The 13,265-nt window shown below is 34.3% G+C and overlaps 1 protein-coding gene across 1 annotated transcript in view; it reads left to right on the forward strand.

Moving 5' to 3' along the window:
• Positions 1-13,265, forward strand: part of RNGTT (RNA guanylyltransferase and 5'-phosphatase) — a 319,479-nt gene that overhangs the window by 37,467 nt on the left and 268,747 nt on the right. Inside the window, exons 7-8 of the mRNA XM_046006576.1 lie at positions 2,946-3,055; positions 4,303-4,404. Of these exons, the coding sequence (XP_045862532.1) occupies positions 2,946-3,055; positions 4,303-4,404 (212 nt within the window). The remainder of the gene's footprint in view (positions 1-2,945; positions 3,056-4,302; positions 4,405-13,265) is intronic.

Below are 13,265 nucleotides of genomic sequence, written 5' to 3' on the forward strand. Positions count from 1 at the left end.
AGTTAACAGAGGCAGTCCAAGTGTGACTAATTTTTGTAGCTCCATCTCAAAGCAGTGAACTTATTTTGGCTTGAGACTTTATTTTTGTTAGCATTCTCCTTTCTTGACTATGGTTTGAAGTGATGGACTCTTGTAGTGAATTCTGATAGTTCCATTTGGGTTTTTAACAGTTGCACTGTACTTGGCCCTCACATTCCTGACACTTTTGTTCATCTTTTGAGCACATGCTATTATTGATTTGGAGGAGCATGACTAACAGTTATGTTGCTTGCTCCTTTGAATCAATGTCTGGGATCATGTCTTTGAAAAAACCCATTAGTGCATTTTCTTCATTACTAAAATATCCTTGTTACACATAACATACATACTTGCTTACTCATTCTCTACCACACACACCTTTTACGTGTAATTTGCACACCCGCCCCATCTTCTCTAACAGTTTTTTCAGTTTTCCTCTAACTGATCACTGATTCCTTTTGTCCTTTTTTGTGGTAGCATATTTCCATTTTAAGCCTGGCAGACTCTGTTAATGAAATATACCTGTTTCATCTTAAGCATACGTTATCTTCTTTTCACTTTTGAAATTTCTTTATTCCCACAAACTGAAATGGTAGTTTGTTAAAAAGTGAAAGTAAATGTTAAAGACTTTGAGTCTCAATTATAGTATGTTTGAAAATAGTTCCAGACTTAAGACATTGCTGTTAGATTTAGTGATACTTTTTGAAATTACCATGTAATTTTGAATAATATAAAATACTTTTGTCAGAAGAAACTTATAATGACAGTGAACAGCAAATTAAGTTGAAAAGTTACTAAGCAGATGGGATCCCTGGGTGGCTCAGTGGTTTAAGCATCTGCCTTCAGCTCAGGTCATGATCCCAGGGTCCTGGAATCGAATCCCACATTGGGCTCTTTGCTTCTCCCTTTGCCTGCTGCTCCCCCTGTGTGTGCATGTACTCTCTCTTTCTCTGAGACAGATGAATAAAGTATTAAAAAAAAAAAGTTACTAAATAGTATTTGTGTAAAAAGTGCATAATTCTTAGTGTTTTTTTAAGGACTTATTCCTACCATTTTTTACTTAATAATTATTGCAGAAGAAAGTAGGAGAAGATAAAGTAAAAAAGAAATGGATGCATTGTAGGAAAGATCAAGGAAGAAGAAATATAAATGGATGAGAGGCATTTGCTGAACGATTAGGGTTATAAACACGCTTAATAGTTAAATATGTACTTAGGCTGAATATTTATTCTGTTAAATTAAAAAAATTAGTTTGTTCAGCTGCATAGAATTATTAAAATATTTCTGTAGTAATACTGTGGAAAAGTGCTTGGTTGAATGTTGATCATATTCCAGCGCTTTAGTCCTTTTTATTACTTGTTAAAAAAAGAAGCAGTGTTTATGTTTTAGGAATAATTTATGCTAGTTGCCCTTGCTTTTCAGAAATTATCATTGATTTCTTAACCTCCCTCAGGATTACATGCTCATGAGTAAACCTTCTTCCTGTAAAACTTAAAAAATCTTATGCTATTAGTACCTTCAGAATAAAGATGTTGAAATTGAACTCTCTGAATGCTTTTTCTTTTTAATTAGAATATACAGGATATAACTTTATAGGAATATTGCTGTTATCTGAGTATCTTAGGTACTAAATATACAAAAATATTTTGTGAACCTGGTTCTTTTTCTCTTTCTTTAGTTACTATATTTAATGGTTGCATGGTTCTAAAGCAGAAATTTTAGTGGTTGGTAAAAAGAGGTAATGGCGTAATGTAAATGGTACTCCTTAATCTTTTGGCTCATAAAGTCCTTAAAGTATGTTTATTTAAGGAGAACAGAGTTGACGACATATAATTATAAAAAGTGATTCAGAATTAGGGGCAAAAAGTAGAACTAGTGTCTGCTGGATTGACTCAGGACTCTTCTAGATTTGACAGGGACGCATGTGGATGAAATACCATGTTCTTTTTTTTCATTCCTAAGTGGCTCGAGTTGCCAAATCTGTGCCAGAAGGTTGTTCATTGCAGCTTGTAGACCATATTTTTTATTCCTTAATTACGTTAACAGCTAGAGTTGTTTTATGGATTTTTGAGACTGATGCCAGCCCTTTTATGGGTCTGAAAGTAATTGTAGCATGAATCTAGACTGTATTTTTAGTCTTTAAAATTTCCAGGAGTGTTCTGTATTTATTTGATATATAAATTCTCCATCTGCTTCACTTCTCTGTGATATTTTAAAAATATGCTTGCTATGAAATACAATAAAACACTTTATGTAGTTCTGAGTTAAAAAATTTAGATTAAAAATTCAGTGATGAGTAATAGTGTTTGTTACATCCAATGACTGTAGTTTAGCCATTTTGTCTACTGTTACACTCTTATTCTAGTTTACACAGGTATGTATTGTGGGTATTTATCCCTTTAAAATCCATACTCCATCAGTGGTACAGCTCCTCTCTCTGTCCCCAGTTAGAATCATTAGTGAATGGTATACTGTGGACCTGGATTCAGATTCTATTTTTACCTCCTGAATAAATTGCATATAGTCTCATTTACTTATTTGTAAAATAAATAAAATCTGCTTTTCAGAGCTGTTGTAAGGATTTGAGAAAATATTTGTAGAATGTAGAATGTCAGAGCCTCTGCCTAGCTCTGAGTAAACGGTAGGTAAGTTATTATTGCTGTTATTAATAAGTAGTAACCATGGAGTGCTTTGGCAGTATGATATAGACATTGGGCTATATATGTACATTGTAAAACCTGTGATGGATTAAGGAAAGCAAATGTGCAGTCAATCCCAGGGGGATTTTATAGAGCTTTCTGGAGCAGACCGTTTCTGTTTCATATATTTGCAGACTTGTGAAAATAAGCAAATCTATTTCTCAGTCTGGTCTTTGTGAATAGATTCTGAACACTGACAAAATATTTTTCTCTTCCTTTTATCTTAAGGGTGCTATTTTCCTGGAAGGTGTAACTGTTAAAGGTGTGACTCAAGTAACAACTCAACCAAAGTTAGGAGAGGTACAGCAGAAGTGTCATCAATTCTGTGGCTGGGAAGGGTAATAAACATTTTCAAGTTTTAAGTAAAACTTGTGTTGTGCAACATTTAACGTTAATGCAAACATTGACTTAGCTTCTTTGTTCTTTGAAGTTTGAATATTTACCTAGAGTGCTTAAAAAGATATCAAGCAAGAGTTGATCAGATTTTTCTCATGATCAACAATTGAGTTAAAATTAGACTACTAGAAAAAACAAAAACAAAAACAAATTAGATTACTAGACAGTTGAATCAAGAGTAAATGACTCAAACATGTCTTCCTAACTGAATAGAAAGTTATTTTTGTCACTATCTAGTATTTGTTTTGTGTGTTTAATTCTGTTGCTGATTAATGATTGGGTTGCCCATATCATTTTACTAAGGGAGAAGAAGTGAGACTTGAAGACTTGAATGTACCTCATTTTCTAGTTTTTCTGTAATCCAGTTTTCTGAGACCTAGAGGATCAGCTTTAATTGTGTTTTGCCCCCTACCATGACTTGAAAATATTTATCAGACATTTCATGGGAGGGGATTCTGGAGAGTTTATGGCCCTGCTCTAATCTTTTGCTCTGAAGTCTTGGTCTTTGGTCGTTTCTGTTGGTCATAGCCATCTGTGGCAGAAAATTGTAGCACAGCTAGAACATGATGAAACAGGATGGATAATTCTTAAAAATTCCTAATATAAAGAACTTTTTCACTGGTACATACAGATCAGTTAGCTAGAAATAATTTTAACTAAAAGATTAAAATGATGATGAAGTAATATTGATTTTAATGTTGTGCTAAGTCCTTGCCAGTGTACTTTAATCTTGACTTATATTTCTCCTGTTTTGTCACTTCTGGGCATCTTTTAAGCAGAATTTTGCCAACCTTTTGGAGTTTGCCAAGTTGGTGGAGTCATGATGGAGGAATTTGGGGTCTAGAGTAATGTAAAATAATTAAGGCAAACGAGATTTAAACTTCTTCCTGAAGTAGAAGATTTGTAAACATACCTACTTTACTATTAGATCATGAATATTAATATTTAAGAAGCTCAGTGGTTACAGTATTTAGTGGTGATTAGAATCTTGTTAACTTGAGTCTGAAATGTCCAGAAGATAATAGATAATATTTTGTTAGCATTCTTGGGAATGTTGATGTTCCAGTTGACATTAATCTCATGATAGGAAGAATGTTGTGATAAATGTATGACTAATGTGAGAGTGGTTTGAGATGTATTGCCTTGTATGGATGCCAGCTATAATAGTAATAAAATGTTCTTCTTTAAGGTCTGGATTCCCTGGAGCACAGCCTGTTTCCATGGACAAGCAAAATATTAAACTTTTGGAGCAGAAGCCGTATAAAGTAAGCTGGAAAGCAGATGGTACTCGGTAAGTTAGACTTCTAAATAAAGTTATACAAATAACTCTAATGCTTGAAGAATACTGCTTTGTTGTTAGACAAGGTTTGTACTCTTGGGAGTGTGAATTTCTGACTTGAACAGCAAAATAATCATGTTTCAAATATCATCATTTTTATTTTACAAGTATTCTTAGTTATGTAATTCAGTTTCTCTCATTCTGCTAAATTTTTGGTTTCAGAGGTTTTTTTTTCTCTTTTGTTTTTTAGAAGATTTTATTTTTCATTAATCTCTGCAGCCAGTGTGGGCTCCTGCTTACAACCCTGAGATCGAGAGTTGCATGCTCCACCTGCTGAGCAGGCGGGTGCCCCCCAGAGTTCTGTTAATTTGACTTAGTCTATACCAAATTGAAGTTTGAAAGTGTTTTCTCTTGATAATACTGTACTTTTTGGTATGTCTGGTGCCCATCACCTTATGTTTAGTGGTAGTTGAGCACTTCTGAAACTAACAGATGTGTTGTCAGTTTATAATCTAAAAATTACCAAGTCTCCTTGATATTTTATTTCTTAGAATATTTTGTTCTATATTTTGCTCCTTTGAATAGTTTTTCTCTTAATCTTTGCTAATACTTTTTGTAATTTTATGCCCTCTTACGGGTGTTTTATTCTTACAACAAAGCTTAGCTTCAGGTTTCATATTCCTACACTTTTAAATTTTATTAGTATAAATTTATGCTTCCTCAACATTTAACTTTTCTTTCTCTTTTGTAAACATATTTTTATAGCTTTGCCATATGTATTTTTTTATTCGGCAAACGTTTAATAGTTGAAGTAACTATTTTAACAGATGTTAATATTAGCTTTTTCCTATTAATTTTTTCATAATGAAAATGTTTCAGAGAATTAAGATAGCATTTATATGGTTAGCTTTCCCCCCAGCTTTATTGAGATACAATTATAATATTTTGAGATTCCATTGTAACATTATTGCGAATTTATTGAAGATAAATTTATTGAGATTCCATTATAACATTATGGAAATTTAAGGTGTATAATGTGTTGATTGATACACTTAAACATATTGTCAGATGATTACTGTTAGCTAACACCACCATCACTTCACATAATGACCATTTCTTTTTTGTGGTGAGAATATTTAAGATATGTTATCTTAGCAACTTTCAGGTGCATAGTACAGTATTCTTTATTATAATCACTATGATGTACATTAGATCCCTGGAACTTGTCTAGTAATTGGAAGTTTATATCCTTTGACCAATTTCTCCCCATTACTTCTACCTTCTCAGCCCCTGGTGATTACCGGTCTAGTCTCTGTTTCTATCAGTTTTTTTTTTTTTTTTTAAGATTCCATATGTAAGTGATATATAGTATTTGTTTTCCTCTGACTGACTTATTTCACTTAGCATAATGTCCTCAAGGTCCATCTGTGTTGTAAATGGCAGAATTCCTTCTTTCTCATGGTTGAGTATGATTCCATTGTTTATTTATATAGTACATCTTCTTTCTTCATCTGTTGATGGTCATTTATTTTGTTTCTTTATCTTGGCTAATATGAATAATGCTGCAATAAAAATGAAGATGCAGAAATTTTTTGAGATGCTGTTTCACATTTGGTTTTTAAATATTATTTTGAAGATAATTAGGTTGCATTTAAATTTTGTGAGGAGTTTTTGATGTCAAAATGTCAATTACACCTTTCATATCATGTTATCTTCTGCATCTTGCTTGGGGTGACCTTAAAAGATACATATGAAGATATGGAATGGGGCAGATAGAACTTGATTTTAATATTAGGTGAATATAATGATACTATTTCAACATGATATGCTTTTTAGTAGTTACATTTTGTTTTTTTAATAGGGAATATATCAAAATATTTTCTTTCATTTGTCAGTCTTTGTTGGAAATCATCTTTCCTTTCAACTCAGCATTTTCTAGCTTTTTTGGGGGAGGGATTTGTAGATAACACAGGTTCATGAAACAAAGTTCAGAAAATAACATAAACGAAAAGAAGAAAATAAAATTAAAGAGTGATTTTTATCACCTAGAAGTAACAACCATTACCATCATTGTGGTCTTGATTTTATTCTTTTGGTTAGAAAGCAGTTTTATTGGGGTGCCTGAGCTCCAATATGCTGGCTCAGTCGGTAGAGCATCTGACTCTTGATTTCAGCTCAGTATTGACCTTAGGGTCGTGAGTTCAAGCCCTGCATTGCGCTCCACACTAGGCGTGGAACCTACTTTAAAAAAAAAAAAGCAGTTACATTAACGCTTCATATAGCGAATGCAAATAGTTAAACAATAAGTATGTTTTATATATGTTAATTTTTTCATACTATTTTGAATTTAAAAATGAACTAATCTAAAAAATTAATATTAATACTTGATAAAATTTTAAGCCATATACAGACATAAAATAATAAAGTTAAGTTTGCCTTGTGTGTTCTAGGCATATTCATTCTACAAGGATGAATCTCTAAGGATGGATACAGTTAAAGATTCAGATAGAGACAGTTTGGATAATATGTCCCTTCTATAACCTCCTCCCTACGAATGTATATTTTTGAAGGATAAATACAAATTAACTTGTTGCTTATTTTCAGAATGTTAAAATTATATTTAATTTTTTAGATTAGAATAAGTTTATAATCTATTAAATTGGTAGTAAGGATTAACAGAAGTTAAGTTGTTGATGTGTGTGTGTATGTGTTTGTGTATTTTTTTTTTTTTTTAAAAGTAGGCTTCATGCCCAGTGTGGAGTCCAGTACAGGGCTTGAACTCATGACCCTGAGATCAAGACCTAAACTGAGATTGAAATTCGAACACTTAATTGAGCCACCTAGGCACCTTGATATATAGTAGCTGTGTAACAATGTCTTAAGGTTTATTAATAGATATTTAATATTGTAACAGTGTCTTAGGTTTATTATCTACCTCTGAGTGGAGAAGGAGTGAAAAAGGTGAGGAGCAAAGATGCCCATCTCCAGACTTGATACTATAAATGTCCTGGGGATTTGGGAGTGAGGTATAATTTTAATCTGATGAGTTTCATATTCCGGATATTTTTTACTTTCTACCCCGTCATCTCCATAATATCCAGGCTATGATCATGGCAAACCTTGGGGAAAATAACAGTATATAAAATTTGTCATTTGTAATCCCCCATCCTACCTTTGTTTATTTTCCCTTTACTGAGCATTTGTATACCCCTTGCCCCATGTCTTCTCAATACTGTCAGACCTCTAAATGATAAGCTACAGTGATTTGAGCTAAGATGTTTAGACCGATAATGGAAATACCTCTTTTCTCATGGAACCTTGCTCCACCAAAACAAAAGGAGACCCTTTTAGTATTTATTTGATACCTACTGTGTCTTAGGATACTTTATTCTGTGAGGAAAAACATTTATGTGAGATATTTTTCTGGACCAGTGCCAGATCTTTCTTGCACAGTAGGATTGAAGGCCAATAGCACGGGAGAGGGACTTCCTGTGATCTATAGGGTGAAAAGAGCCCCAGGAAGCTGTAGAATGATCTAGGAGCCCATGGAGTTAGAGTAACAGATTAAAAGCCATGAACCCTTGATGCTGATTTATCAATTTATTTATTTATTTATGTTTTATTTTTTTTAAAAATTGCTTTATTTTTAATTAACGTATAACGGATTACTGGTTTCAGTGGTACGGTCTGTGATTCATCAGTCTTATATAATATCCAGTGCTCATTATGTCACATGCCCTCCTTAATCTATTTATTTATTTATTTATTTTTTTTTTTAAAGATTTATTTATTTGACAGACAGAGATTACAAGTAGGCAGAGAGGCAGGCAGAGAGGGAGAGAGGAGGAAGCAGGCTCGCCGCCTAGCAGAGAGCCTGATGCGGGGCTCCATCCCAGGACCCTGAGATCATGACCTGAGCTGAAGGCAGAGGCTTTAAGCCGCTGAGCCACCCAGGCGCCCCAATCTATTTATTTTTAAAAGATTATATTTATTTATTAGAGAGAGTGAGAGCATGTGCCGGGAATGAGAGTGGGTGGAGAGAAGGGACAGAGGGAGAAGCATACTCCCCACTGAGCCGTTACCTTGGTGGGGCTTGATCCCAGGATGCTGGGATCATGACCTGAGATGAAGGCGGACGCTTAACCTACTGAGCCACCCAGGCACCCCTATTATTATTTTTTTTTTTAGTAGTCTGCACACCCAGCTTGGGGCTTGAACTCAGGACCATGAGATTAAGAGTCATATGCCCAGGGCACTTAGGTGGTGCAGTTGGTTGTGTCCTACTCTTGGTTTTGGCTGAGGTTGTGATCTCAGTGTCCTGAGATCAAGCCCCTCTTCTGGCTCTATGCTTGGGATTCTCTCTCGCCAAGTTCTCTACTTCTTATTTAAAGCCATGTTGTGATGGAGTGTGGGACTCTTTTTATTATCCTTATTCCATAGTTTATTGGCTCTTTATTTATTGTATTTAGGAGCAGTACTTAGATAAAAGGATCTCTGAAATTGAATGTAATATGAGACCTGGATAGAGTTAGCAATAAAAGGTATTACCTAGGAATTTTGATTAGCCTGGCCAAGGCCTGGGGGCAACAGTGACAGTTTTGCAGATTCTAAAACATTGTAGAAGAGGGTCTATTTCCTAATTGTAAAGCCAAATTATATAGATAGAAATACAGAATTTCTTAAAAATAAAACAGTAAGAGATTTATATTAGTTATATAGGTGAATTGATTAAACACTAAGCCACTGTAGTCTCAGATACAGGTGAAATCATTTTGTTTAATTGAAGATTTAATAGTTGTATGTCTTATATTTCAGTAAAATCAGTTTTTAGAAATGAGATATCTCTTGTCACAGCACACTATTTCTGTCATATCACTTTTCATTATCAGAAGTAACTTTTTTCTTTTTAATTATTTTGCTTTTGTATCTCCTGTTATACTGTAAGCTTCACAAGATCAGGGAGCAAGTCTGTCTTTTGTACCTTTATTATCAGTGGTAATTAGCAAGTCCTTATACTGGTAGATATTGAATGATTTGAGTGAATGAATAGTATTGGCTGTGTTTTATGCTCTTGAGAGATCTGTAGCTTCTGTTGATTGAAATTTTCATTTTTTGGTACTTTTTCTCTAAAGATATTTCATGATTTTTTGGTTGATTGAATGGATTGAGAAGGGAAGAAAGTTGTATTAGAAAAACTGTACTGAGAAGTAGAAAGAGCACAGAGATAGAAGTTGAAGACTTAGTTTTATCCTTCACTGACTTGAATAAGGTGCATAGTTGGTAGTAATATATGCCACCTTTTTTTGAAGAGATTTTTTTTAGTTATTTTTTAAAAAAAGATTATTTATTTTTTTGACACAGAGAGAAGAGTACACAACCAGGCAGAGCATCAGGCAGAGGGAGAGGGAGAAGCAGGCTCCCCGCTGAGCAGGAAGCTCCATGCGGGCTTGATCCCAGGACCCTGAGATCATGACCTGAACCGAAGGTAGAGGCTTAACTGACTGAGCCACCCAGGTGCCCCCTTTTTTTTACTTATTGAGAGAGAAAGAGAGAGAGAGACAATGTGTGAGCAGGGGAAAGAGAGAATCTCAAGCACACTCACTGCTGAGCATGGACCGTGATGTGGGGCTCAGTCCTAGGACCATGAGATCATGACCTGAGCTGAAACTGAGTCAGATGCTTAACTGAGCCACCCAGGTGCCCCATGCCATCTTTTATTAAATAACTCTATATGTTTTCTACTTCAAAGGGTTTATTTGAAGCTTTGAATGAGAAAATATGTATAGAAATGGTTTTTAAATTGAGGAATACTCTAAATGAAATGTACTGTTAGTTATCTAATATTGAATATATTAGTGGCCCTTGTAGGTAGAGGAGCAAATAAATATATGGGTTCCTCTTTCTTTCTTTCTTTTTTTTTTTTTTTTATGATTTATTTATTTATTTGTTAGGGAGAGAGAGAGAAAGTAAGCACAAGCAGGGGGAACAGCAGACAGAGGGAGAAGAAGGCTGTCCCTGATGAGGGACTCCATCCCAAGACTCCAGGATCATGACCTGAGCTGAAGGCGGATGCTTAACTGACTGCCTGGGTTTCTCTTATTTCATGTTTACAAACGATATGTATGATAGTCTTTTCTAGCATGGGGTACCTGCTTGTGTTGTCTCTTTAATTTCAAAATCTATTTATAGTATATATTAGATATTTTTCCTGTTTTCATTGTATTTTGTACTTTGTTTATAATCCTTAAAAAAACTAAGTTTAGGGGCACCTGGGTGGCTCAGTAGGTTAAACCTTTGCCTTTGGCTCAGGTCATGATCTCGGGGTCCTGGGATCGATCCCCGCATTGGGCTCTCTGCTAGGCAGGGAGCCTGCTTCCCCCTCTCTCTCTCTGCCTGCCTCTCTGCCTACTTGTGATTTCTCTCTGTCAAATAAATAAATAAAATATTAAAAAAAAACACTAAGTTTAATTCTGGATTAAGTTTAATTCTGGATTATTTGTACAAATAGTATCACATGAAATATATGTGTGTGCACACACACAAAAATATATGCCTTAGCACACACGAGTTATCTACTTTCTTTCTTGTTAGGTAGTTCTGTTAGATTTGTCTAGAGCAGGGGCTGGACTCTCCTTGTAGTCCAAATCTGGCCCATGGCTTGTTTTTGTAGGAGTCATGAGCTAAGAATGGCATTTATATATGTAAAATTTTTTACTGTGGTCTAATATATATATATAATGTAAAATTCACCTAATCTTTTTTTGTCTTCCAGTGGAAATGCCTTTGGATTTTTATTATCTAATTATTTATTAAATTATAATTGACATACAATATTATGTTTCAGGTTTACAACAGAGTATTTGATATTTTAAAAATTCAGTATTTTAACATTTTTAAATGTATAGTTAAGTGGCATTTAAGTATGATCACTTTGCTGTATAATCTGTGTTTATACTTTTAAGGAATGGTTAAAAAAGAACATGTGACAGATTGTATGTGGTTTGTAAAGCTTAAAATATTTATTATCAGGCTCTTTACTGAAGAAGTTTGCTGACTCTTGGTCTAGGCCTCTGCTTTCCATTATGCATGTGGGTACTGAGCAGCAGAGACATGGCTCGTCTGAACTGAGATGTTCTGTGAGTGTAAAATACATACCAGAATTCACAGAATTTACAAATAGTAGAATGTATAATATATCAATAATTTCTAATATTGATTCCATGTTAATGTTTTGAAGTAAATAGCACATCTTAAAAATTAATTTTACCTATTTCTTTTTTACTGTGGCTACTCAAAAATTTGCAACTACCCACAGGATTCATGTTATAGTTCTATCCTGCTGGATAGTGGACTAGCCAGAGAAGGACGTTATTTTCTTGTCAAGTTAAAATGAAATTAGACTGAGGAGGGGCAAGAGGCATGCTAGCTTAATCTGTCATGTCGTATAAAAGCCAACTCTGGATGGGGAAATGGGCACTAGAATAGTAGAGGAAATTTTAACTGATGAATCTGTAGATGAAGGGAGCATCTCAAGCCTCTTGTAAGTCAGACAAAGGCATACTTAAGTTTTTTATGTGCTGCTTTGGGTTGCTAAAATCTATGTGGTATTCTGAAGAGCTTTGAAAATCATAGGCCTCTGCCCCATGTAATCTGAAATATACATTTATTTTTAAAACTAAAATTGATAATTACAATGAAATTGTAAGAAAGAGATTTAACTAAAAAGAAAAAAAAAAAGATTTTTTTTGGTTAAAGAAGTAGTGGGGCACCTGCATGGCTCAGTGGGTTAAGTGTCTGCCTTTGGCTCAGGTCATGATCTCAGAGCCCCGAATTGGGCTCTCTGCTCAGCAGGGAGTCTGCTTTTCCCTCTTCCTCTGCCCCTTCCCTGCTTGTGCTCTTTCGCTCATTCTCTTTGTCTCTCAAATAAATAAATAAAATCCTAAAAAAAAAAAGTAGTAGTGATTTTACTGTTCAATTTAGGGATTTCTTTGAGGCAGCTTGGGATCAGAAAGATCACAAAAATGTGTTCACTTTGCCCTTACAGTTACCTTGGTTTGAAATGTTGGAAATAAGAACATGAGTAATTTGTGATTAATAGAAAACCATGACATTAAAATTGATGGAATGTGATATATGACTAGTAAAATATGAATGTACATGTATTTTGGAGCTATTTAAGGTTTAATGATATTAATTCTAACTGATTTTAAAAATTTATTTAAATTTAATGAACATACAGTGATTCAGCAGTTGCGTATAACACCCAGTGCTTATTACATCACACACCCTTCATAATGCCCATCACCCAGTTATCCCAGTCCCTCACCCATCTCTCCTCCAGCAACCCTCAGTTTGTTTCCTATAGTTAAGAGGCTTTTGTGGTTTGTCTCCCTCTCTGATTTTGTCTTCTTTTATCTTTCCCTCCCTTCCCCTATGATCTTCTGTTTTGTTTCTTAAATTCCACATATGATTGAAATCATATGATAATTGTCTTTTCTCTGGTAGACTTATTTAGCTTAAGATAATACCCTCTAGTTCCATCCAAGTCATTGCAAATGGTAAAATTTCATTTTTTTGATGGCTGAGTAATATACCATTGTGTATATATACCACATCTTCTTTATCCATTCATTTGTCTATGGATAACTGATTTTTTTTGATGAATGTATTATATAAACTTAAATAATAATACAGAATAACAGGTCTGAGTCTTCTATATCTAAAAAGTAATATTTAACTCTTAGAGGTTCAGTGATATATTTGGAAATTAGAACCAACATTAGCACTTAAAGTTAGGTGAAAATGAGGCAAAATGAGAGTTTTGGAAGTTATTGTGAAACTGAGCTTAGCAGCTCTAAATAAACTAACAGGAG

Source organism: Meles meles, chromosome 5, assembly GCF_922984935.1.
Source record: "Meles meles chromosome 5, mMelMel3.1 paternal haplotype, whole genome shotgun sequence".
In the NCBI taxonomy this organism is placed as follows: domain Eukaryota; kingdom Metazoa; phylum Chordata; class Mammalia; order Carnivora; family Mustelidae; genus Meles; species Meles meles.